The 25,191-nt window shown below is 45.0% G+C and overlaps 3 protein-coding genes across 3 annotated transcripts; all 3 read left to right on the plus strand.

The window, feature by feature from the left end:
- Positions 1 to 11,287: 11,287 nt before the first annotated feature.
- H6S33_011140 (uncharacterized protein) lies at positions 11,288 to 11,545 on the plus strand (the record flags this gene model as incomplete). The annotated part of the gene is made up of 1 exon (XM_044842537.1): positions 11,288 to 11,545. One exon carries the CDS (start codon positions 11,288 to 11,290, stop codon positions 11,543 to 11,545), a length of 258 nt encoding a protein of 85 aa, XP_044697070.1.
- Positions 11,546 to 12,472: 927 nt separating this feature from the next.
- Positions 12,473 to 14,176, plus strand: H6S33_011141 (uncharacterized protein; the record flags this gene model as incomplete). Its single annotated transcript, XM_044842538.1, has 8 exons — positions 12,473 to 12,612; positions 12,680 to 12,823; positions 12,888 to 13,101; positions 13,172 to 13,271; positions 13,341 to 13,453; positions 13,556 to 13,804; positions 13,856 to 13,972; positions 14,033 to 14,176. The coding sequence occupies 8 exons, from the start codon at positions 12,473 to 12,475 to the stop codon at positions 14,174 to 14,176; spliced, it is 1,221 nt and encodes a 406-aa protein (XP_044697071.1).
- Positions 14,177 to 15,435: 1,259 nt separating this feature from the next.
- Positions 15,436 to 16,588, plus strand: H6S33_011142 (uncharacterized protein; the record flags this gene model as incomplete). The annotated part of the gene is made up of 2 exons (XM_044842539.1): positions 15,436 to 15,699; positions 15,782 to 16,588. Coding segments are annotated over 2 exons (1,071 nt in total), but the record flags the coding sequence as incomplete, so codon positions are not given.
- Positions 16,589 to 25,191: the final 8,603 nt, after the last annotated feature.

Consider the following 25,191-nt stretch of genomic DNA (forward strand, 5'->3'; position numbering starts at 1 on the left):
AAAGAAGACCACCGCCTCGCTTCCTCCTTATCCCATCGAACCTTATCAACGCTCGAGTCCTGTAGTACCCCTATTGCGAGTTCCCATACCGCCCCTGCTATACTCTTCGTACCCTGCGGAATACTCGCTACTCGCCCCCTTGAGAGTAGATACAGAAGACGTTGCGTAAAGAAAGAAGAAGAAGAAAAGAACGAGAAGTACAAACAACCCCCCTTAATATACTCAAGGAAGTACTAGTGATGACAAATCCAACATGACTCATACATTAATAACCAACAGAACCCGGTAGAACCCAATAGAACCTTTCTGACTAATCCGACTCTTCGTAACCCCGTATATCCACTAGTCGATCCATGAAAGATACTCCTGCGAAATCCAAAAGGAATTCAACAACTGAAATTGACTTATTCTTGACCTCTACCTGGTGGGCACTCTCCTTTAGTGTAAATTGTGTTGCCAGTATTATTTGATATACTTCACAATAATCAGCAGTAATACTTATCACACAATTTGAGGCAGAATTGAGTAGCATATTTGTAAATTCAAAATAATTCGTATTATTCTGGTCCAAATTTTCAAAAACCTTCGATGATACCCCTATAGAATATTAGAAATTATTAGGATTTGAAAGGAATTTAGAGACCTACTGAAATTCTTGTAAGTACTCCAGTTGTCATCCATTTTGCCAACATAGATACCAAGCTTCCGAGAGTCATGAGCTGAAATCATTTTTTTGATATCCTTAGTATTACTCAGTGCTATTGCTGGAACCAACCCATATGTAGAAGCTTTTTGTTTTTCTGCTTTAGAGATTCTCAATATTGATACTTATCGATACAATTGAACAGTTTCTCTCACATTCAATTGATATGCTTCCATAGCAACATCCTTAGTTGATGAGTTGGTAGGACTCGATAGTAACACAATAGTTTCTGGAGGTCAAGCTTCACCCTTTTCTTTGTCTTTTTTGCTCTTATTACGAGTTGTTGATAACTCTCTTGAGCTGCTTGCAATCTCTTTTTTGTTTTCAATTTCTTTCAAAAGTAGATTGAGGGGGGGGGGGCGGGATACACGCTTTCCACAGTAGTGGAAGACTTTGTCATGAGTTTTATGGTGAATCATGTGTTCTTTTCAGCTGCAGTACTCAACAGAAAAGCTAGTTGGAGAAGATATTATCGGGAACAAGAAATAGTTTGAAATTAAATATTTTGAAATCAATGGGAATTGGAGTTAGAAGTGTTACTACTGATAGCTTCTGTATGTATAAGAAGCTTCGGTAAACTTGAGTTTCTATTTCAGCATTTCGGTTACTTGTGAGGTTTTCAGAATATTCCGGAGATCTCAATCGGGAATTATTTGGAAAATAAAAATGTATAAATAAAGTCAAATTGTGAGTGTACCGCATTCAATTCACACTTTCTCTATGCAAATCGTAAATTTTTTAGATACTCTACTTCTTTTACCTCATCATCAAATATAACTCAGAAATGACACATTCTGTCTATTCTCCTGTTAGTCTCAAGCGCGAGGCAAACAAATACTTCATTTATGATTTATATATTGAGGAAAATAAAACTATTGAGGAGGTTCTTTTAGCATTGGAAGTGATAGGTTCACACTACCCAATAATGACTTTCATGAGTAAGATCAAAGAGTATGGATTCAACACAAAAACAAAGAAGTAATGATACAACTTTTATTCGCATTGAAATTGCATATTTGCTTTGAGTCAAATGCTTGAGTCATGAAATGATACTACGAGTAAGTAAAATATATTTATGTCATTTTATGATCCTTTTCTAACAATATTAGATTTTCTAAATCAATGGATATTGTATAGAACACTGAAGATTTCTGTATATTCGGAAATCTATGGTTGTAACGGGGGTCTCTTCTAAGAGAAATGGAATAAAGTAGAATAGAGACGGCCGTGCAAGATAGACAATCAGGTTGCAGATTATTCAAAGATACTATCGCTAGAACTCAATAATCTTTAAGGGCTCTGCTACCGATAAGAATTTGGTTTTTCTTTCTGATGAAGACTGAAGAGAACAGGACTGAAGGGCGAGAATGAACCTGAGTACTTATACTCCGAAGGCTTCTATTCTCTGCTCCTAACTCCTTTACTAAGTTCCGGTGGGCCTTCCCTCAGTACCGGAAACAATACCACCGCTACCCCGCTTTTTCTCTAAGCGTCAGCAGGTGTTTCCGATACCCAAGGCAACCACCCTTAGTCAAAGCCTTTGTAACACCTGCAGCCTTGGTTGCCACACAACCGAGGACCTGCATGAATGAGCTGCCGCTCAGGTGTAAGCTTAATCATTGCTGTAGAGCTTTCGCTTATTGTAGACTTCCCTAGCATAGTCCCTGCCATTCGGCGGACTTACAATGCTCAGAGGATATAGAGGATCACCGGGCAATCAGAGCTTCACTCTGGCCGGTCTTCTAGTCACTGGCGAGGCATAGACTCGTCAGTCATTGCTCCCATGAATAGATCCCCCTTCCTAGCGTCCGGAATGTAGTTACTCTAACAGCTGGTAGCTAACCACACTGCCGGTACTTGCATATCACCGTGCAACTGGCTTCTAACAATAACTCTCAGCATGTAACCGGGCCCTGTGTGTACTCATACACCAGACAGTTGAAATGGCTCCGTTACACCACTCCCCTCTTCCAGGATCTTGGTCTCCGAGATCTATAACCATTCTATTACCATCCAATCTATATGACAAGAAACTCCGTGATATGCAAGGAACGAAAACCTAAAGGAAAACAAACTACAACCCAACTATCCGCTTGTCTCTGGGTTTCTTAGGATACCTCATATGGAAATCCTGAAGGGCTTTTTCAGCACTCTTCTTGAGATGCTCCCAAGGTTCCCATGTAGCATCCTCGTTTTCATAACCTTCCCATAACACTAGGTATTCCACTAGTCTCCTCTTCTTATTGATCCGGCTATCAGCTACCTCTCGGACAACCCAGTTCTGTTCTCCTTCAACCTCTTCAGGTTCCGGTGGTGGAACTCTTCTCTCAGGATCTACCGGTGCTCTGTAAGGTTCCAAAAGAGAGACATGAAAGACCGGGTGGATTCCCATTTGGGGGGGAAGAGAGAGCTTGTAGGCACGGGTACCAATAGCTTCTAAGACCTTAAAGGGTCCCATCTTCTTCTGATCCAGTTTTCCCAAAGGCCGCTTTGTTTGCACATTGCGCCGGTCCAACATTACTTCATCTCCGGGCTTGATTTCAGGCGGTGCCAGGGCATGAGCATCATACCACCGGGCCATCCTTAATCTAGCTTTACCCAAGCTGGCGTTCATAGCCTGCCAGATAGATTCCCATTGAGATATCATGACCTCGCTCGCTGGATTGTTCCATTCTACTCCTTCCATTGGGGCCGGCCAGTTGGTCCTGGGTTCATATCCATAGTTGGCATAAAAAGCCGATACTTTGGTAGACTCAGAGACCGCCGAGTTATGTGCATACTCTGCCAAAGGCAAGAGTTCTGCCCAGTCATCCTGTTGATATGAACAATAACTCCTCAAGTAATGTTCCAGGGTCTGGTTAACTCTTTCTGTTTGACCGTCCGTTTGTGGGTGGAAAGATGTGGACATCTTCAGCTTCACATTGAGGAGACTCATGAGAGATTGCCAAAAGTGAGAAATGAACCTGCTATCTCTGTCCGAGACTATGTCATCAGGTAAACCATGGAGTCTCCAAACTTCCTTCAAGAACAACTTAGCCAAATCTTCCGTTTTATTGAGGGTAGGAAGAGGGATGTAGTGTGCCATTTTCGAAAAACGGTCCACTATTACCCAGATCTTTGTAAACCCACTAGATTCCGGTAATCCCACAATGAAGTCCATAGAGATGGAGGTCCATGGCCGATAGGGTATCTCCAACGGTTGGAGCGTACCAAACTTCTTACGTCTTGAGGTCTTATTCCTCTGTCAGCTATCACAGCTCCGGACATATTCCTCAACATCCTTATCCATGTTGGGCCAAAAGAAGTTGTTTTTCACCCGCTCTAGTGTCTTAAATTGGCCAAAATGACCAGCCACGTTAGAGTCATGGGTATCGGACAGTATTTCCATCTGAAGCTTCTTGTCCTTGGGTATATACCATCTATTCTTGTAGAAGATGAGACCGTTCTTGACCGACAAGTTCTGGTCCAAATTTGGTTTCCTTTCAACCAGGGAGCGGTGCAATTCCTGCCAGAAACTATCCTCTTTAGCAGCCGTGTATAGGCGCTCTAAGAATGTATTCTGCAACTGATTCACCCTGACAGCTGCTAGCTTTGCAGGATCCAAAACCAATTGACCTGGCCTAAAAAAGATCTGTGGCTCCGGCTGCAGAGTTTCACCTCCCTCTCCAAGGCGGTGATCCCAGCGCCTAGATAGCACATCAGTCTTGCCATTCTTTTCTTCCGGTCTGTAGACAACTTTAAAATTGTAGCCTGCGAGGTCTTCAGACCATCTAGCTTGCCGCCTAGTGAGAACCTTGGTAGAATTAAAGTACTCCAAGTTCTTGTGGTCTGTAAAAACCGTGATCTCCTGCTCACAAGATTTGAGCATGTGTTCCCATTCCCGGAAAGAGGCTACAATAGCTCCCATTTCCTTATCATGAATGTCATAGTTGATCTCAGCAGGGGAGAACCTCTTAGAATAGAATGCCACCGGATGTAGCTTCCCATCATCCCCATACTGAGAGAGCACCGCTCCCTTGGCAAAATCACTGGCATCTGTCTCGACCACCGTTCTCCTACTAGGGTCAAAATGAAGGAGGATTGGAGCGCTTGTGAACAGCCTCTTGAGTTCTTCAAAGGCCTGCTCATGTGCTGCCGTCCAATACCATTTCTTGTCTTTTTGCAGGAGGTCAGTTAATGGTTTGCAAACTTTACTGAAGCCTTCAATAAAGCGGCGATAGAAGTTTGCAAATCCGAGGAATGCCTGTACTGCCTTGATATTTTCAGGGACCGGCCAGTCCTTAACTGCCTCCACCTTGTCTTCTGACATTGATACTCCTTCTTCCGAGATGTGATAGCCTAGATATTCTACTTCTCGGACATGGAAGGAGGTCTTACTGATCGAGGCACAGAGCTTAGCTTCCCTAAGCTTCTGTAGTACCTTCTTGACCAATAGTTCATGCTCTTTCTCAGTCTCCGAGTAGATGAGGATGTCATCAATGTAGACAACTACTCCTTCATCCAGTAGTTCCTTTAGCACATCATTGATCATTGCCTGGAAAGCGGAGGGAGCATTGCATAGACCAAATGGCATCACATTATACTGATACAGTCCATAGCGGGTTCTGAAAGCGGTTTTCCACTCATCACCTTCGGCTATCCTGATCAAATTGAAGCCGTTCTTCAGGTCTATCTTTGTGAAGATCTTGGCCTTGAACAACCTGTCTCTGAGCTCACTCATGATAGGCAGTGGGTACTTGTCCTTGACAGTGACCTTGTTCAATCCTCTATAGTCCACACAAATCCGCAATGTCCCATCCTTCTTAGGAATGAACAGTATGGGTGCCGCAGCAGGGCTGTTAGATCTAGAGATCTTTCCTGAAGACAATTCTTTGTCCAGGTACTCTCGGAGCGCCTTCAATTCTGGAGCGGAACATGGGTATAGCGGGCCAAATGGGGGAGCGGTGCCAGGCAAGAGTTTGATCTTCAAATCATTATGGGAATGCGGCGGCATTTCCTCAATTCTCTCTTGACTGAACACATCAGCCCAATCCCGGTATAGGTGGTGTATTTTCTCAGCAATATCACCTCCGTCCTCATCATGCCATACTGAACCAACCAATTGATAGACTGTCTCTTCTTCTTCCAACATTTGGTATGGAGAGATCAGTTCAATCTTGGTGGCTGCTGGGAGACAATTCTGCTTGCAGTAGTCACTCCTCCAGCTCATGGTGTTGAGTTCCCAGTTGATGTCCGGGTTATGCTTCCTAGCCCAACTAATTGGCAGGTAACCGGTCATTCCTTCTTCCAAAGTAGCCACTTCCCATCGGAGTGTCTCCTTATGATCTCCCATAATCATGCGGACCGGGTGAGTGTAATACTCCCCTCCTCCTATCATGACATCTCCTTGAGCATCAAACATTGTCAGAGGTTGATCCCGCCGCACTAAGGGAATTCCATATTTCCTGACAAAACTCTGGTTGAGGATAGCTCCTGTACAACCGGTGTCAAATAGGAAAGACCCTTGGGCGCCTTCATCCTTTCCTTTGACCGTCCATGAGAGTCCTGCCTTCAGTATAGGTCTTTTTCCATGTACTGGTAAGGAGGGAAGCCTCTGTTCCAACCTTCTTTGCTTAACAGCGGGTCCTGGACTCGTTTCTCTTTGTCTTTTCAACATAGCTAATGGCTTCGGGCACTACTAAGATCAAAGATCCTTTGGTTCTATTCCCAAGCGGTAATATAGCAGATATATTGTGTAGTAGTCTTTTTAGCAGCGGTTTGGAAGTGTCTTGGTAACAAATGTAACTTTGGTAGAGCACTGACAGACCAGCTGTTTCGGGTCTTAAACCCATCCTCAGAGTGCTTGGAGCAATCAAATAGGCGGAAACACAATCATAATTTATTCAAGAGAAACATAGAAACCCCAAAAACCCAAAATAAAAGAAAACTAGTAAACATAGATTCAAACAGACACTTTTCTACCAGATGATTTCATTGTCCGAGTCTTGCTCAGGCTGAAAAACAAAATCTTCTGTAACCTCCGGGAGTACAACAAGTGGATCTTCTGCTACTACAGCAGCCACTTTAGCCTTCTTCTGAGAGTTGGACTTGCCATTCCCTCTTTTCCGCTTTTGTACTCTCACTGCTGCCACTCGGACAACCGTAGGTTCCTTGGACCAACAATCGGTCCATTTGTGTCTGGACTTGCCGCACTATTTGCACAAGTCAGTCTATGCACTCTACCAATAGGGAGTACCGGAAGGTCATACCTTCAAGCATACTTCTGCTTTTCTTCTTTCTTCTAGGATATCCCCCGGGATACCCTTCAGTTCCACCGCTTTGTCTTTAGGACCGGGAGTCTTCTGAGGTCCGGAGGAGCTCACAGCTTCTCTCTTCCTCTTAGGCTGCTGGTCCTTCTCAGCGGGAGGATCCTTCTTGGTCCGAGGTGGCGCCTTCTCAGCTGCCATTCCTCGGTACCTCTCATGGGTGTGCCCTAACTCTCTTAGAGCAGCTATCCGCTCCATCAAAGACTTTGGCTTGGGGTTGAAGAGAGCCCAACTCATGCCTAGGTCCGCAAGGAGGGAATTGTTGATCTTATCATCCACCAACTGACCCTCATAGCCAGTCTTCCACATCAGCTGAATGATAGTATTCAGGAAAAGGTCTATTCCTCCTCGGGCTGTGTGGGTAAGGGTATTCCATTGGGCTACAGCATCATCTCTAGAGATGGCTTCACCGAAGGCAGCTCTAAAAGCATCCACAAAGGAATCCCAGCGCTTCCATCTCAGATCCAAAGTCACCGGCATTCCAGCAAGGCGGTTGGCGGAGGCTTGATCAATTGAATTGTGGTATGCCTCATACCATCTGATCGCTGCCTCTCCTTCCATCAAGTTGCCTGCATATCGAATCTTAACCTCCTCAGAGGTGAAGGACAGACTCTCAATGGAGAACACATTCTCACATTGCCGGATAAAGGTCTCCACTTGCTCCGCTTTGCCTTGGAACTTTGATGGTGGTGGTGCCTTTGGTTCTCGGGCTCTGGTGGAAGTAGAAGGGTGGGAGGTGGCCGGAGATTGATACTGCTGGGACACCATGGCAAACAAATCCTTTTGTTGCTTCTCCAACTTCTTCTTGAGATATCTCCGCCAGCCTCTTCTGTCACCACCTTCTGGTTCCGAGTCCGAACTGTCAGAACCACCTGGATCTCCTGGAGCGGGAGCACGGGCCGCTGGAGGTGGAGGGTTCTGATTTCCACCACTTCCTCCCTGTGCCTGGGCTTGGGTGTTCTGATTTCCACCACTTCCTCCCTGTGCCTGGGCTGGAGGGGGAACGGCGGCCGCAACAGGAGGGGCCACAGGTGCTACCGGCGCCAGATTGCTGGCCAGTGGTGAGGTTGCTGCTGGTTGAGCAGCCCCAAACATGGTAAACCTTCCTGGGTTCCTGGCTAGCGGACTAGGGGGTCCTCGGCCTGCACCTGAGAAGAACTCTCCTTCATAGTCAAAGGATCGGTCGGCTCCTCCAAGGAGTGGATGTGTTCCACCGAAGCGGCTAGGTGGTAATGGTGAAGCCCCCACCGCTGGCTGCACAATAGGGATAACTCTCCTAGTGGATCGGACCGGAAATGCTGCAAAGGGGCTGGTCTTCCGCTGCATTGTCCTGGTAGCTGCTCTGGAAGAGGACCTGGAGACTGAAAGTGGTGCCGGAGTTGCTGGTCTACCCACCACCAACCTTCCTTCATCGAGAGCTCTCTGTATCTCGGCAACAAAGTCTGGTGGAGTGGCCGGATTTGTCCACTCAATCTCCATGGCATCAACATCGGCATTCAGTTCATCTCTTTCTGCATACTTCCGGAGCTCTTCCTGAACAGAGTTGACTTCCGACCTCATGTACTCTAGAGCTTCTGCCATCAGAGCATTCTGTGCTGCCTGGCGCTCTTGTACAATGAGCAGTGCCTGACTGCCTCGGTTCAACTGACTCTGCAGGCTGTGCTGGAGGTAGGTCTGAAGCTCTGTGAAGAAGTGTTGTAAGGAAACCTCATCGGTATCCTGCCAGGCAGGCTCACAGCCGGGAATATAGGCATGTAGAGCGGTCCTGAGTTTCTTAACAAGCTGTGTCTGCCCGGTGGCATCAAGCTGGAGGGGCACCGGCTGCCATTCAATCTGAAGGGGTGCATCTGGAGCTGAGAGGGCGGACATTTGGTATAGAGGAAGAATAATCTGAAGGTGACTTGAGCCTTAAAGATTATCTGTAACGGGGGTCTCTTCTAAGAGAAATGGAATAAAGTAGAATAGAGACGGCCGTGCAAGATAGACAATCAGGTTGCAGATTATTCAAAGATACTATCGCTAGAACTCAATAATCTTTAAGGGCTCTGCTACCGATAAGAATTTGGTTTTTCTTTCTGATGAAGACTGAAGAGAACAGGACTGAAGGGCGAGAATGAACCTGAGTACTTATACTCCGAAGGCTTCTATTCTCTGCTCCTAACTCCTTTACTAAGTTCCGGTGGGCCTTCCCTCAGTACCGGAAACAATACCACCGCTACCCCGCTTTTTCTCTAAGCGTCAGCAGGTGTTTCCGATACCCAAGGCAACCACCCTTAGTCAAAGCCTTTGTAACACCTGCAGCCTTGGTTGCCACACAACCGAGGACCTGCATGAATGAGCTGCCGCTCAGGTGTAAGCTTAATCATTGCTGTAGAGCTTTCGCTTATTGTAGACTTCCCTAGCATAGTCCCTGCCATTCGGCGGACTTACAATGCTCAGAGGATATAGAGGATCACCGGGCAATCAGAGCTTCACTCTGGCCGGTCTTCTAGTCACTGGCGAGGCATAGACTCGTCAGTCATTGCTCCCATGAATAGATCCCCCTTCCTAGCGTCCGGAATGTAGTTACTCTAACAGCTGGTAGCTAACCACACTGCCGGTACTTGCATATCACCGTGCAACTGGCTTCTAACAATAACTCTCAGCATGTAACCGGGCCCTGTATGTACTCATACACCAGACAGTTGAAATGGCTCCGTTACAATGGTAATGTTCCATAGAGAAACACCCTTGAATCAAACACAGGATTTGGACCAAAAACTCAAAGGGTTTATCGAAGAAGAGTTAAGAAAAAGCAACATCAATTTAGCTGCAAGAAGGTTGGTTTAGATACATCTCCATAATGTGGGAATATTGGCCTCCCATAATTGGATAGGTAGAGCCCTGACAATAGTAGGGTTGAGACCCGATGGAAATAGGTTAATCGGCATCATGCTCATTTTATGTTACGTGGTTCTTTAGATTTGGTTGAAAGTGTAGACTATGGTTGCCAAGGAACACAACCGAAGCAGAGGACATGAACTGAAACTATGGACTAACTAATATACTGTAGACTCTCTTGGTATTGCAGGCCAGGGAACTCTAACTATTGACTCTGGGAATACTCAAGTAGGTTATCTAAATCCCAGGATTCAAGTGGCCTGACCCTGTATAATGTAGGATGAAGATAGTATTGTAATCTAACAATATAGAGAGAATGAAGAAAATTGCATAAAGAGAAAAGAGAGAAACAGAATATCAACGAAAGGTAGAACCCCTTTATATATCCAATAACTCCGGTCTAAATACGACTCATACACCCGTACAATGAAAGCCCATAGAACCCAAAGGAAACTCATATTAGGAATGCTAACCTTGTTGCCAATTACTTCCTCTTTACGCCCTAAAACAATATCCGACCGTGATGCCAATACGTCGTTACACTTTACCCACCCAAACCCAAATTGGTACTGGTCGGTAGATGGTAATCTGAAACTCGAAATGTATGGAATTAAGATCTATGCTGCTATCGATGCATATTCAAAATACGTTACTTGGTTTTATTGTTGCGTCTCGGGAAAGACAGACATCAGTATTTTGAGTCAATTTATTGAGAGTCTCAGAGAACAGAAATGTCTTCCATTGCAAATCCGAACAGATAGAGACACTGAAACCATGTTATTGATTGAGCTATTTTGGGAGTAATATAAGGTTGAGAAGCCTGATATTACCTTTCCGGAAGTCTTTTGGCAAGGCACTTTAACAAAAAACATTAGAATCGAGAGTTTGTGGTATCAATTGATCAAAGGAGCTACAGCTGATTGGAAGGTACAAAATTCATCGGCTATTTGATATATATTTTGATTAACTACTTTTAGAAATACTTCCATTAATTTGAGCAAGATAACCTATTCCAAAATAATTCTATAGAGGATACAATATCGATTCTTTTTATTTATCTACCAGTTATACGTACCAAGCTTCACTAGGTTGACAATTCCTGGAATAATTATAAAATACGCAAACAAAGCAGCAGACTAAATCTTCCAACCAGAGAGCCATATTACCATTAGCATTTTCCTCCCGATGAAGTTATACACTATGCATAGATACCCTCTACTCTGATTATATAGAAAATCAAGGATGAAAAGGTAATGAATATCTCCAATCAAGAGTATTATGTGAAGTGTTGGAGTTAAAAACTTTTACTCAATTACTAACATTTTTAGACAACGATATATATTTGCTGAAAGAAACCATGAGCTATAGTCAAGCTGTTTTAGCAAAGAGTAGATTTGCAATGGTAATCGAATATGAAGATAAAATGCCTGATGAGAGAAAAAGCCATTATGTCATGTACCGTTTCCTTCAAGCTCATTTAATAAAACATATTCAACGTGGAAATATTCAGCCTACATTATCCCTTCTACCGAAACCAAAGGAAGTTTTGAGAAGGAAAGATATTGAGAACTCCTGCAAGGCAAAGTTTTTGGGTGAGAACGAGGCTGATGTGGCTGGTGGTGAAAGAACTGATGGGGAGGACTCAGACTCAGAATAGAATTGTTAATAATTTATTTCTCTCCTTAACTTGCTGACGGTAACACCAAATCAAATCATGTCAATTGGAGTTTCTATAATCTATATTATTCCAATACAATAGACTGGTTTTTAGCTCGGTCTAAATTGTTTTGAATTTCTATAGAGTTTTTCTTTTCCAAATAGTTTGTTAACCGGAACATCAAAACACTATAGTCCCAAAGAGATTCATTACCTATCTAGTACATCTACAATACCGAGTAGTTTAAATCTCCGTCTAAATTGTTTTTTCAATCTCTTATATATTTTATTTCTTAAATAAGTTTTTCCTGGGAACACCAAAGCTAAGGGTTTATACACGAATTTAATTTATTAATACTGTGTCTACAATGTGAAATAATTTTCATACCCGTCTAAATTGTTTACAAACAAATTTTTTTTTTGGTGATGGTGGTGGTCGAGTTTTGTGTTGTCGAGTCGTTGCCATTCACTTCAAAACCCCGATTGTACTTTTGTATGTATGAGCCGCCGTAGCAGCCCAAGATCGGGGCCCGGTCGCTCTCTGGCCAGTGAGCTCAGCTGGCTAGATCTATGGAATTCGAACCGGGGCTAGCTGACATGAGGACCTGTATGTCCCGCAGACAGACTTGAAAGCGGCGATAACGATAACGGGTCCAGGTCTCAATCTGGCTAAGCTAGTCGGGGCGATGTTGTGATATGCACTTCGTTGGCATGATACACTGCCTACCCTCTCTGTTGACTGAGAAAAGTGGCGACCATCACCACAGGGGCAACAGTGTGTATATAGATAGCTCGCTAAAGACCTCCCCCACCGTCAAACCACAACGACAAACCACAGCGCCAAAGCCAACCAACCCCCCCCCCCACCCCCCTTCCTACAAGTCCCCGACTCTCACAGATCAAGAGAATAAGCAGGTAAGCAGACACAATGGGCAACAGTCACAGCGTCGGTAGTGGCATCAGCGACCTTTTCTACCCCGACAATCCCAGCCGCCGCGGGCGCTGCCAGGAGCTCAAAAACGACATCACTTTAATATGCGCCGAGTTCAAGGAGCTTCAGGCTCGGGTGTGAGTATACGGATCTCCGTCCCCCGACTCGTCACATGAGATGATGCTGATTCCCCCCCCGGCACAGCGAGGAGCAGGAAAAGAGGATGGATGTGAAAGTGACAGAGCTGCTCCACGCTCATGGGTACTCCTCTTTTGCAGAGCTGGAGGCAAAGATCGAGCAAGTGCTTGCCAACGACGAACTTGCAAAATGGAAGGAGATGACCAAGGAGTACGGCATCCCCCTGTTGCGCAATCTTGATGCTGGGACCAATTGTACTGACCCCAAGGTGCAGACTAAGCCGGGATCATGGCATTCAGAGCTGGATTCTCACGATATCCGGGCTGGGGGCTGTGGCAACTGGTGTGGTTCTCGGCGGCCTGGTTGCGTTTGGGGTTATCGCCGGCACGGTTGCGATCGCTGCCAGTGAGGTAATCCTACCGGTCCTCGCCCTCATGGCCGTCGTCGCCCTTGTCTGGGGGGCCATTGCCGGTGCTAAGGAGCGCGCAGTGAGTGTTCCCGTCGCAACTATCCTCACCCCCCGAGTCGTGAATCGGAGTGTGCTCATAAAGAATCTAGGAACTGCAAGAGGCCATCAAGAAGATGGCTTTCAGCCGTGTGGAAGCAAAGCAGCAGCTGCAGAAACTGAAGGTGTACTCGGACTGGATGAGTAACTTTGGTTGGGCAACCCCTTGATTGTCATCCTCTTTGACCCTTCGCGGTAGCCCTGTTCTAACCACTCGTGCAGACATCTGGCTCAACAACCCCATATTCACACAGCACCCCGAACTGTTTGAGCAGCAGATCACCGGCGACTTCAAGGCCGACATGGAGAACACCAATCGTCCGGCCATTATCAAGGTAATCCTTTCTTCTACGCAAGCCCGGGCTTCCACGCCAAGACCTCGGATCACACCCCCGGCCGCATCTAGAACTGTACAGAGCTGACCAGCCCCACCACAGATCCTGCATGAGCTTGACTCCGTCCGCAAGTCCTGGACAAATGAAGATCCAGACGTCACGAACCCTCCTCTCACTGGCGCGGATCTCCTCCGTATCATTGCTGCAAATACCCCCTTCACGTTTGGAACTACCCCCCTCGGCTTTGCTTCTGCCCCCGTCGCTCTTGCCTCTGCCCCCCTCGCCCTTGCGTCTGTAAATGCCCTTCCGGAGCCCGTACCTTTGGAAGGCTTTGAAGAAGCCATGCCCATGGTAATGTTTCGCCACGTTCACTGGGTGTCCACATGCTAACAACAGACATAGAGCACATTGCACTGCACCTGGCACGATACGGACGCCGGGCATAGGGCACACATGATGGACCTGCGACTCACAGTCCACAAGGGCAGGACTGATTGCGAGGCGGTGGAAGCTCGCTCGGTAAGTAAACAATGTTGGCCCCCTGGATGAAAGATGTTGGGCTGATGATTACTGCGGCAGGGCGAGACGTGGCTCTTGCACGCCAAGGTGTATCCACCGCTTCCGGATACTATAAGGTTGGGGGAGGTGCTGTTTAAATTGCAGAACGAAACGACGGGGGAGGTGAGGGATGACTGTAAGGTCATGGTGGCGTTGGCGGCTTAGTTGGAGGTGATATGTTTGGTGGCGAGGTGAAGTGGTGTGTATGCGAGAAGCTGCAAATGTCGGTTTTGTGTATTTTTCTATTAGTTTCCTTGAATGAATATTCCTCATGACTAAGTTTGAACCTCTATCAACGTCGGCAGTAAACCTTCAACAGTAAAACCCCCAATACCCGTTCTGTAGCTGTAGACCATCCTGTAGAAGCCACTGAGCGTGGTATAGAGCATGGCCGGGTGAATGGATACCCCACGCCGGGTCAGCGATTATATCTGCCTAGCACCACAAGATCCATAAAACGGAGGCTTGAGTGGGGAATAAGGATAATTCAACAGCGGGTGTGTCTGTCTCCATGAGTGACTGGTGTGAGTGTAAATGTAGGTATTGCGTCAACATAATTCAGTATCACCCTGGCAGTGGGCTGTTCCACGCACTCTTACGAAATAGCTGCTCTCGTCTCATTATCTCCGCCGAACCCGAAATGCTAGTCTGCCCTTCGAAAGTTTATAAAAGTTTTTAATGAGTGAAGGTTTGGTGTACGTAAATGTGAGGTTTGGCCATGGCTCAGCGGGGGGCGGGGGTGAGCATTTTGATTGTCAATGTGAGGTTTGGGCGAGGGGCTGGAGGGCAACCGTGACATTTTTGTTATGGGGGGATGAGGTTCGAGTAAGTGAAGGGTAAGGGTGAGGGTGAGGGTAGGTGTGTGTGTGGTGAGGTCTAAAATGCCCTGTATTATTACGGAGCTGTTGTGGCGCTTGGCGCTTGGTAAGCAAAGTCATCGTGTTGATAATAGACGCTGTTGGGCGGGTGGACGCGTGGGTTAGCCGAACTAGGCGCCCAAAGTAAAAGTAGCGTTAGGGACACTATGTACATGTATCTACAGGTGTCCGCATCACGGGCATTCTCTAGCTAGCTCTTGTCTCTTTCTCTTCTTGTCTACACCATCATCAATACATGCTCCTGTTTTGCTAGTCGAAGTTGATCACCTCGTAATATGTACTCGTATCGTTCGACGAAGAAGAGATACATGTACATAGTACACAACAGCCGGCCAACCAGCGTGTCCGAACACAGTTTCGCCAAGACTGCTCGACAACGGGCCCGCCCTCACGCTCGATTACAATGGCTATGTTCACAGCCCACTCACACAGTACAACGCGTCCCAACTTTAAAGCTCGGGGGTCCACGATCTAGCTCACCGAAGTCTATCTTCACGGCCACTATTACTATCACATCCCTAACAGATATATCCGCCCAACGAAGAAATGAAACCTACTTCCTCACAGTTTGAGGAGTTCAAACTAGTCACGGAATTCATTGACGGGCTGTACAAGCATACGATCGCCGAGCGCGAGGAGCCAGGACGATACGAAACCTGGACTTGGACTGAGACCCTTGGAGAGGGCACATTTGGTACTGTCTATAAAGAGACCTGTGCAGAGGGCGGGGGGAATCTTAGAGCGGTCAAACAGATCAGGAGGTCATTCATCAGGTGGAACGAAATCTCGATCCAAGTACGACTTCGCTCGGTAATGTTCCCTAGCAAGATCCGCTCACCTCTGGAAGGACGAAATACGCTTGTACTAGACTAACTCTGTCTCTCTAAATTAGTACCCAGAGCACTTCGTGCAGCTTGCGGGCCGGTTCGAGGATAAATATAACATTTATTTGGCTATGGAATACCTGTCTGGCGACCTGGATGCATTGCTCAAGGAAGGAGACCTACCTGAGGATGACACAAAGAGCGTTACGAAACAGATTCTTGCTGGCCTGGAAAGATTGCATAAGGAGGATATCTGCCACAGAGATCTGAAGCCCGGTAATATCCTGATCGCCCGCTGGATACCACTTTCAGTAAAGATCGGTGACTTTGGCGTCTCTAAATACTTCGGTGGCAAGACTGAATGGCGAACCACAGCAGGGACTAGACCCTTCATGGTACCAGAGGTCTGGGGATTCGGTGATCAAAACACCAGCTCATATACCACAGCAGTAGATATTTGGTCCTTGGGATGTTTAGTATACTTCATGATCACGAAAGAGCTGCCATTTCCTGAGGCTAGAAATCTGATCAACTTTTTACACGGCCGGGACACTTTTCCACCGGGAACCGCGGTTGCACTTACAATCCCCCACTCAGCGATTGGATTTATATCTAGTTTACTTCAGCCCTTACCAGCAGAGCAAGCCTCGGCATCAAAAGCTCAACTGCACTCTTGGCTTTTGATCAAAGAGCGGCATGAGACCATGTGGACGAATATATCACCTGGCACAATTAAAAAAGCCTCGGAACCTGAAGCTAAGCCGATCGTGGGAAGTTCAAAGGATCCGGCTCTTGGAGCTAAGGGCCAGTCGGCTCCCGTACACACATCGGATCCAAATACACATACCCGAGCTTCTGCACCTCTTCTGGAAAAGGTAAGATGCAGCCTACATTCAGTGCCTTTATTTCTCTGTACTCGAAGGCTGATCGAAGTCCTAGAGGCGATTCAACAATTATTAGTGACGGCGGCTTCGAGCAATAATTGCGAGCTACTTCTGGAGCAATTGGAGAAGGGAGCACGACCGATGGAAGCTGATCCTTCAGGATACACACCAATGCACACAGCCGCTAAGATTGGCCATCTCCCAATCATCAAACTGCTCCTGGAGCACGGGGCACATGGGGTCGTGGGGGGCAGTTGTCAACTGTCTGCTCTGCACGGCGCTGCTAGAGGCGGAAAGCTCCAAATAGTCGAGTACCTATTAGACATAGGGGCGGATATATCACTACGGGGCGATACTGTAGGATGGACCGCTCTACTGCTCGCCGCGCGGTACGGTCATTTAGACACCGTCCGGTACCTACTGGACAAAGGTGCTGACATTTCCACAAAGAAGTGTTTGGGGAAATGCCAATGCTAAGCGATAGTTCTGTAGCTTTTAAACGATTTAATATTGTAGATCGGATTCAGCTCGCTTGATGGCTAATGATACCCTTAAGTCGAGGCAGAACCGTCTCCTACTTATACATGTTGGAACCTATGCTAAGGCCCGTTTTCCACTACTAATGATATAACAATAATACAATAACACAATCAACCTAGAGATAACCCCAATAGAAATGCATCCCCAAATAGTCCCATGCTTCATTCTTATCCCGATAGGTAACCTTCAACATTCCAATTGCCAGTAACTAAAATATATTATACTATTATCCTAAACCTACTTCCCGAAGTAGAACAGTCTGCAGCTGCAAGCCTAACTTCTATTCCTTTCCAGGTAAGTAAACTTAATAGTAAGCATGCCATTACAATAGCCTAATACTAGTGTGGCTGCATCACGTTCTTTCTCACTACCCAATACCTTTCTATGCTTGTCCTCTCATTACCCGACCATACTCGCATCATAACCCGTCACTCATTTTCTGTATTGTGCCTCTCCTTTGCAAAGCATTCCATGATTCCTATAACACTACTCCTCCTTCCTACACATAGCCATCGACCGTTAAAACCTCTCTATTATAAAAACCCTGTAGGAAATGTCATAGAGTGGAAAAAGTATCGTGGCTAGTCCTTACTTGTCTATTGGCGTTTGTGGGTCTACTGGGTGTCCGCCGTAGGGCCTTGACTTCTCTTGTAAGGTCAAGTATTCGTGGTTAGCTGGAAGGTCTCATCCGCCAATGTCCCGTGAGAATCAGGTATTGCTAGTCATTTTTGTATATTCTATTGCCTATCGGGAGTCAGGTCGTCGCGATAATATCACAACAAAATCTTGTAGAATACGTCATGAACCTTCCATTCTACCGGAAGATCGAAACAACATGCCCTGTTGCTAACAGTTATTGATACTGTGAATAACGTTTTGAATTTGTCTGACAATTTATTGTATCCACCGAGGTTACGAGTATCCAGCAAGATCTTTTGCCTGCTGGTCCTGGTCTTGAGGCCATTCCATCAAACGTTTCCTGTGGCGTGACTCTCGCTAACTCATGAGGTGTGATAATTTTGTATAGATAGTCATTCCAGCTGGCATCTAATCGTTCCATCTCTGTACCCGTAGAACAGTCACTAATTGGTTGAACGATGTGGAGAATCTTCTACGAATCTGATAAGGCAATCTCGCATAGGATTTTGAGGTTGCCTGAGAACCGTCTCCCAACAATTTCCGGCTCCGTGGCTATGGGTTGAACAGGACCACCCGAGTCTATTCTTATGATCAGGTATACGCGTACAAATGCTTGTGGTTGTGATTGCAGGGGTGGAGTTGGTGGTTGTGGGCTGTTGATTAGTGTAACTTATTGTGAGTCTTAGCAACCTGTCCTGTTTCACTCCTGGTACTGCTACTCACCGGGTGGGTACAATGGTCGATTACTGCATGATATCAAATGCACTGTCTCGAGTCCACGATCATGACGGCACTCAAAATTCAATGAGGCTGCATTTTCCCATCCTCTGCTTTGATGGAATACATGAATTCCAGATTCTGAGCTCCCAGTTACCGTATTGAGTGAATCCCACTAATTGTATCCGCTGTGTCTTCTTAAGCCAACTCGGATCCTGTACTCCAGGTTACCCCTTTATCAAGTTTCAATGCTCGTAACACTAACTACCAACAACTAGGTTTCAACCACCACCAAATACACATTGATGTGTTTCATTTTGACTCAACATTGTATTTTGTACACCTAACCAAACCAATTTTCAACGCTCGTAACCCTAATTACCCACAACTAGGTTTTAACCACCACCAAATGCAAGTTTATGTGTTTCATTTTTACCGAAAATTGTATACTGTACACATAACAAAATCAGCTTTCAACGCTCGTAACCCTAACTACCCACATCTAGGTTCCAACCACCACCAAATACACATTCAAGTATTTCATTTTGACCGAAGATTGTATTTTGTACACATAATTAAACCAGATTTGAACGCTCGTAACCCTAACTACCCACGAGCAGGTTTCAACCACCATTAAATACAGATTGATCTGTTACATTTTGACAAAAAATTGTATTTTGTAGTAATAGAATAACGTAACGACCTGAAGAAAAACACATAGAAAAGTGTCACTTCAGTATTCCGTCCTACATTCTAATTCCGATACATAATCATGAAGCTTGCAATTACCAGTCTTCAGGCTGTATCGTATTATTGTTCTAGACACTACTGAGCAATATTGAATCGCTGGATAGATATGCATGTCTACTAGGACAGCGTGTAAAGCAAACACTAATGGTGAAATTAGTTACTACTGTTTGTGATAGCTTGAGAGGTATAAATATCAATCGAAACAGAAATTGCATCAGAGTTTGCAATTGAGATTTGTTGGTATGGTTTCCTATGATTCGATTTGTATTCACACTTGTTGTGACAGAATGTAAATCAGGAATAGGAGATAAGATTTGTGAGGATTTTTGGCAATCGCTTGATACGTATGCATATAAATCGGAATGGCAAGTAAAGTGTATACCGATAAGAAAAGCTTTCTGTATGATGTTTCAACACTAAATAGGAGTCGATACCTGTCAGAAAAATATTCGAATCAGTAATTAGTAGTGAAATTGGTTGATATAATTAATAATTGGTTCATACTTATACGTTCTTATCAGAACAGCAAATTTAACAGTTATTGACAAACAAAACCTTTTGTATCATTTACAATCCTTTGATAGGTATATATCAGGATAGCAAATGTACCAGAAATTCAAATTCTCATTTGTTACAATCGTTTATGAAGGTTTGAAAGCTATGAATATTTATTGGAACAGTAAAATACTGGAATTGATACTCAATGTATTTGATGGCTTGATTGGTATACCATGTTCTGGATCAATATTGAATGGATTGAATACTGCACTACGGTTTGCAAAATATCTTCTCAAAACACTAGGTTGTGGCTTCCCAATCTATTCTGAATTATATACAATCTATGATCATATTCTGAACTTGAAAGTGAACAATATTCAGCACCTCTATCTAAAACTCATTGTTTTAATTGATAACAGTCTTCATAACGTGTATCCTGATATTTTGTATTTTTGTAAAAGGGTAGGAATTTGACGATGTCCGCAAGATAACATCTCTTCCACCTCACCTACCTATTAACAGTATGCGCCCGAATTCCCCCAAGCTATTGGAATTAGGATTATGAATGCTTTTGATTGAGAATGTCATATTTGAGCTGACTGGCGGTCAGTATAGCACTCAATTGCTTGAACGTTCTCAGTGTAACCCAATTCAGATCCTAAAACCTTGTACAATTTCATAGAATGATTGAATAATATAGTTTGTTACAAAGGGTCGAATTGATCAGAAAAATTCTATGGATTTCTAGAACATTCCGTCGATTTTAAGGGTATGAGTCACTTGGGGTTTGTGATTGCTAAGCTCTCTTTATGTATATTAAGGGGCTTTGCCCTCGATTCTATTCTCTTTCCCTCTCTTTTCTTCTCTTTCTATTAGTACGCAAAGGCTTAGGTAATCTACTCTGGCTATTGCTATTCAAGTACTACTTTCTCTTCCTTTATAAGGAGGCCATCTCACTTCTCCGACCTTCCCACCGCTAGACCTAAACTACTGTAAGTTTCTCCAACCCCTCTCGCTGATTAACCTACCAGCCCCTATGACCATCTCCCGTACACTGCGGAATACTCGCTACCCAACTCCCTAGGATTACGTTGCGTCGTAATCCGCACCATACGCCATGTCCACCCTCAACCGACCTACATGGGTCTCATCTAACAAAATCGAGTAGTTTAACCATCAGTACGAATAGAATACTGCTGCCCTGTTTGACCGTCTCCCTACTATCTTTTAAAGCATCCGACACGAGATGGATAGTGCTTGTACACTGCTCTCCGACGTCCACAAAACCATTGGCTACCTGGAAGAGCAAGTAATACAGGTCAACCTTGACCTCAATGTTGACCACACCGCCCCTGCCCCCAATGTTCCTCTCCCCGTTTTCACTGCTACTGCAACAACCACTTTCTCCACCTTTGGGTCTGAAACGTTCCCTGAAAAGTTTGATGGCATCCGGACAAAAATCTCTGGATTCGTTACCCAACTCCGAATGAAGCACGAAGTCAACCATAATCGGTTCCGCAATGGGACAGCAAAGGTTTTCTATGCTGTCAGCTGTTTGGAGGGAAGAGCCCTTGATCAGGTAATACAACTTGTTAACGCCAATTCTGCTGACTTCTTTTCCTCCGTCACCTTCTTTTTGCCCACATGAAAGGCTCATTTAGAGACCTAAACACCCAAAGTACCACACACCGCCAACTAGTCCCCCTGAGGCAAGACAAAGGAGACTTTGCCACCTACTATTCGCAGTTCATCAGAAACGTGTCCCACTCACTTTACAATAAAGGGTTCAAGATTGACGAATTGGCGGAAAGATTGTCTGACAACTTTAGAGACGTCATGACCTATCGAATGGACAGACCCAATATGGTGGAAGCATATGCGACCATGTCAGTGACGATCGATAAAAACATGTGACTGACGTGCTATGATGAAACACAACCGTGATTTACTTTCGAATAGTGTAAATAAAGAGAGCAAGTTTTGATGATACTCGTTCAGAAAGAATAAAAGGCAGTTTGTATGTTTGAACGTTCTCAAGTCTAGAAAATTATAACTTTAAGGGGTCTTCTCTCTATTAAAGATCCGTTGATGATGAGAGGCCAACCTGGGGCAACACCGAGTCCCTTATAGGAATACGGCGCATTTGCTCAAGTTCTTTTCCCGACTGACAGTCTGCCTATTGATAGTCAGGGGTACAGCAACTATTTTCTATCAGGGGAGAGGAGAGTAACTACGACACCTTGTATGAACTTCTGTCCGAGTCAAATCATGCAATTTGGCGAAATCTGTGGTTGGAATCTCAAGAACTATTGGAAACAGCCGACCAGATAATAATTGTTTATTCTAACTTTATTAGAACCGATTTGGGGTTTTGTAAACCGAAGTTTTGCTTTAGTAGCTTGAGTCGCACTCCCACTCCCCAAAGATGCTCCGGAGCAAAACAGGAGCATTCCGACAGTTTGAAACTCCAGAGGTTAGTGTTGGGGATTAAAACGTGTTTTTGGAATTAGATTTTCCATTAGCTCTGGTACACCGCCAGAATCATTTCTGTCGTGCTAAAGCATGGTCTTTAAGCATCGGTTGGAGATATATGAAACCTGAAAGATTCGACTGACTAGGTATGGAACTGCCGTCCGGGGTTCCCTTTTCTATCAGCCATCTTTGTTCTTCTGTTCCAGGCTTGCTCAGCCCCTATTTTTGACTTGTAAGACTTCTTACTCATTGAGATCACTGTCCTCTATACCACTGAAGGTAGGAGCCTAAGTGCCCTTGTCTTCACGCGTCGATGAAGAACAAGCTGCTGTTACTTTGGGTTGGTGGCTTAACTGATGGAATAGGTTTTTTTGTAACAGCCTGATAGTGGCCTTGTTACATTACTCCCCTCTATTGTAGACTCGTTTTGAGTTCACTGTAGTGTTACTGGAACATTAGTGTTTGACATAGAAGAAAAACTGTAGCTCTATTGGTGATTACGTACAAACTACATCTCTGTTTCTATCTCCATCAGAGAAAGAAAACTCTAACATGAAATGCCTTTTAAACACAAAGAAAATGACATATTCTCCACTCTTGTCGTAGAACCTTCCGTTCCACTAGTGGAGATTTCGATGTTAGCAAGAATCTCTCTTTTTCCCCTGTCTTTTTTACGCGGATTTCCTCACGCTTCGGTTTCCTATCGTTTCTTGCATTGTTTTCAGGGAAAAATGGTATCCGAACTCTATCAGACCGATGAAAAACCTGGTACAGGAGAGTTGGTTTTTGTCCCCAGATTTCTTCTGAGATACAGAGCTACTCAAGCCGTGTTTTAAGGATCCCTAAAGTTTCACTGTATTTTCCGAGGTTTTTGCGCGTATTTTTGATGAAATACTTTCATGGCCTCGTCGGCACTTCTTTGCAGAATTTTTTATGGTTCCCAGGAGTTTTCCGAACGATAACCCTCCCAAACAATACGATACTCTACAAACATTTTCTAATGCCCAGCCTGTTGCCATCGGCTATTAGCTATTTCTTGGACAGCGTAACTGTATTCTCCTTCAACCTCATCTGGAGTAGGAGAGACTTCAGTGCGTTGAGGGTATCTCAGTCCCCGATAGGACTCCAGCAGAAATATTTGGAAGACATCATGAATGTTCCATTGAGAGGGAAGCTTCAGCCTGTAGAACGCAACAACAAGTTTCTCATCAACCTCAAAGAGACATAGTTTCTTGTAGTTAAGCTTGCTTGAGGGTCGACTAGCAACCATATTGCGTCGGTCCATCGTCACCTTATCCCCAACTTCAGGTTTTGGAGTTTTCATATGCTTCTGGTAATACCATTTCTTCTGCCGGGCCTGTGCCTTAAAAATACAGTCCTCATAGTTGTCCAAAGAGCTTTCCACTTGAACTTTAGTACGGCACTGGAAACATTGGCATTGTCCAGCTTCCTTCTGCGCGAATGCCAATCGGAATCAGGCTCGAACCCATAGTTCGCGTAGAACTGAGTTACTTTAGTGGACTATTGGGTTGCCGTTTTGTAGGCGTACTGTGCAAGCGGCAGTAACCCTGCCCAATCGTCCTACTGGTAGGACCAAAAGTTTCTGAAATATTGCTCTAGCGTTTGATTGACCCTCTCAGTTCACCTGTCAGCTTGAGGACGATATGCCGTAGACAGACAAAGGTTGACTCCGAGAAGCTTGATCAATGAATGCCAGAACTTGCTTTCGAATCTGAAGTCCCGATCAGAAATGATTACTTCGGATAGTCCATGTAGTCGGCATATTTCTTGAAGGAAGATATGCGAAAGTTCCTTGATTGTTGCCTCGGTCTTGAGCGGTATGAAGTAGGTGATTTTTGTAAAGCGTTCAACAATAACCCCGATACGGGTATAGGCTTCAGATTCTGGCAAACTAACGAAAAAGTCCATAGAGATGGAGCTGCAAGGAGTATTGGGGACCTCTGAATATGGTAGCATCCTGTACTTTTCATGACTGGAGCTTTTATTGCTTTGACATGTATCGCAACTCCATACGTATTCTCCCATATCATTGTCCATGTTTGGGCAAAAGAACAGTGCCCGAAGATGCTCTGCAGTTTTGAATTGACCCATGTGGCTTGCGGGCTTCGAATCATGTAGGGCGCTCATGATTTTTGGTTTGAGCTCTCTGTGATTTGGGATGTAGCATCTTTTCTTCTAAAAGACATCACCGTGTCTCAAAGTTAGGTTTCGGTCTACTGTCTTACCGAAGGTGTGATCCACAGCCTCCTCTGAGGAGAATTACTTAGGGTCTGAAGCTGAATGAGGCCGGATTTTATCCAGAAGCACCGGTGTGAGTTTGCAGACCTGAGGTGACTTTGGGCGTTAAGATTTGATCGTAACGGTTGGTGATTGTACAGAAACCATTTTGCTAGGGCAACTTAGGACAGGATTGTTCGGTTGGGCGAGAACCGTACCCGTACAATTCCCGATTCCGTTGCTATACGTTGGCCAAAACGAATAGAATTCATCAGCATCGTCAGGTATGTGGGTAAAAGGCAACATGATTGTGATATCTGGAGTGGAGGTAGTGGGTGGGGGCTGTTGAGTGTTAGCTCGGGTAACCTATTGCTAGGGGTAGATAGGGTTAACTGGAATGACAGGCCAAATAAGGGTTACAGGCCAAATCAGGGTTAACTAGGGTTAGCTAGGGTTAACTAGGGTTACGGCCCGAACTAGGGTTAACTAGTGTTAGCTAGGGTTACGGGCCGAACTAGGGTTAGTTAGGGTTAGTTAGGGTTAGTTAGGGTCAGTTAGGGTTAGTTAGGGTTAGTTAGGGTTAGTTAGGGTTAGTTAGGGTTAGTTAGGGTTAGTTAGGGTTAGTTAGGGTTAGTTAGGGTTAGGGTTAGTTAGGGTTAGTTAGGGTTAGTTAGGGTTAGTTAGGGTTAGTTAGGGTTAGTTAGGGTTAGTTAGGGTTAGTTAGGGTTAGTTAGGGTTAG

Source organism: Morchella sextelata (assembly GCF_020137385.1).
Source record: "Morchella sextelata strain SCLS chromosome Unknown scls_5, whole genome shotgun sequence".
NCBI classification, from domain to species: domain Eukaryota; kingdom Fungi; phylum Ascomycota; class Pezizomycetes; order Pezizales; family Morchellaceae; genus Morchella; species Morchella sextelata.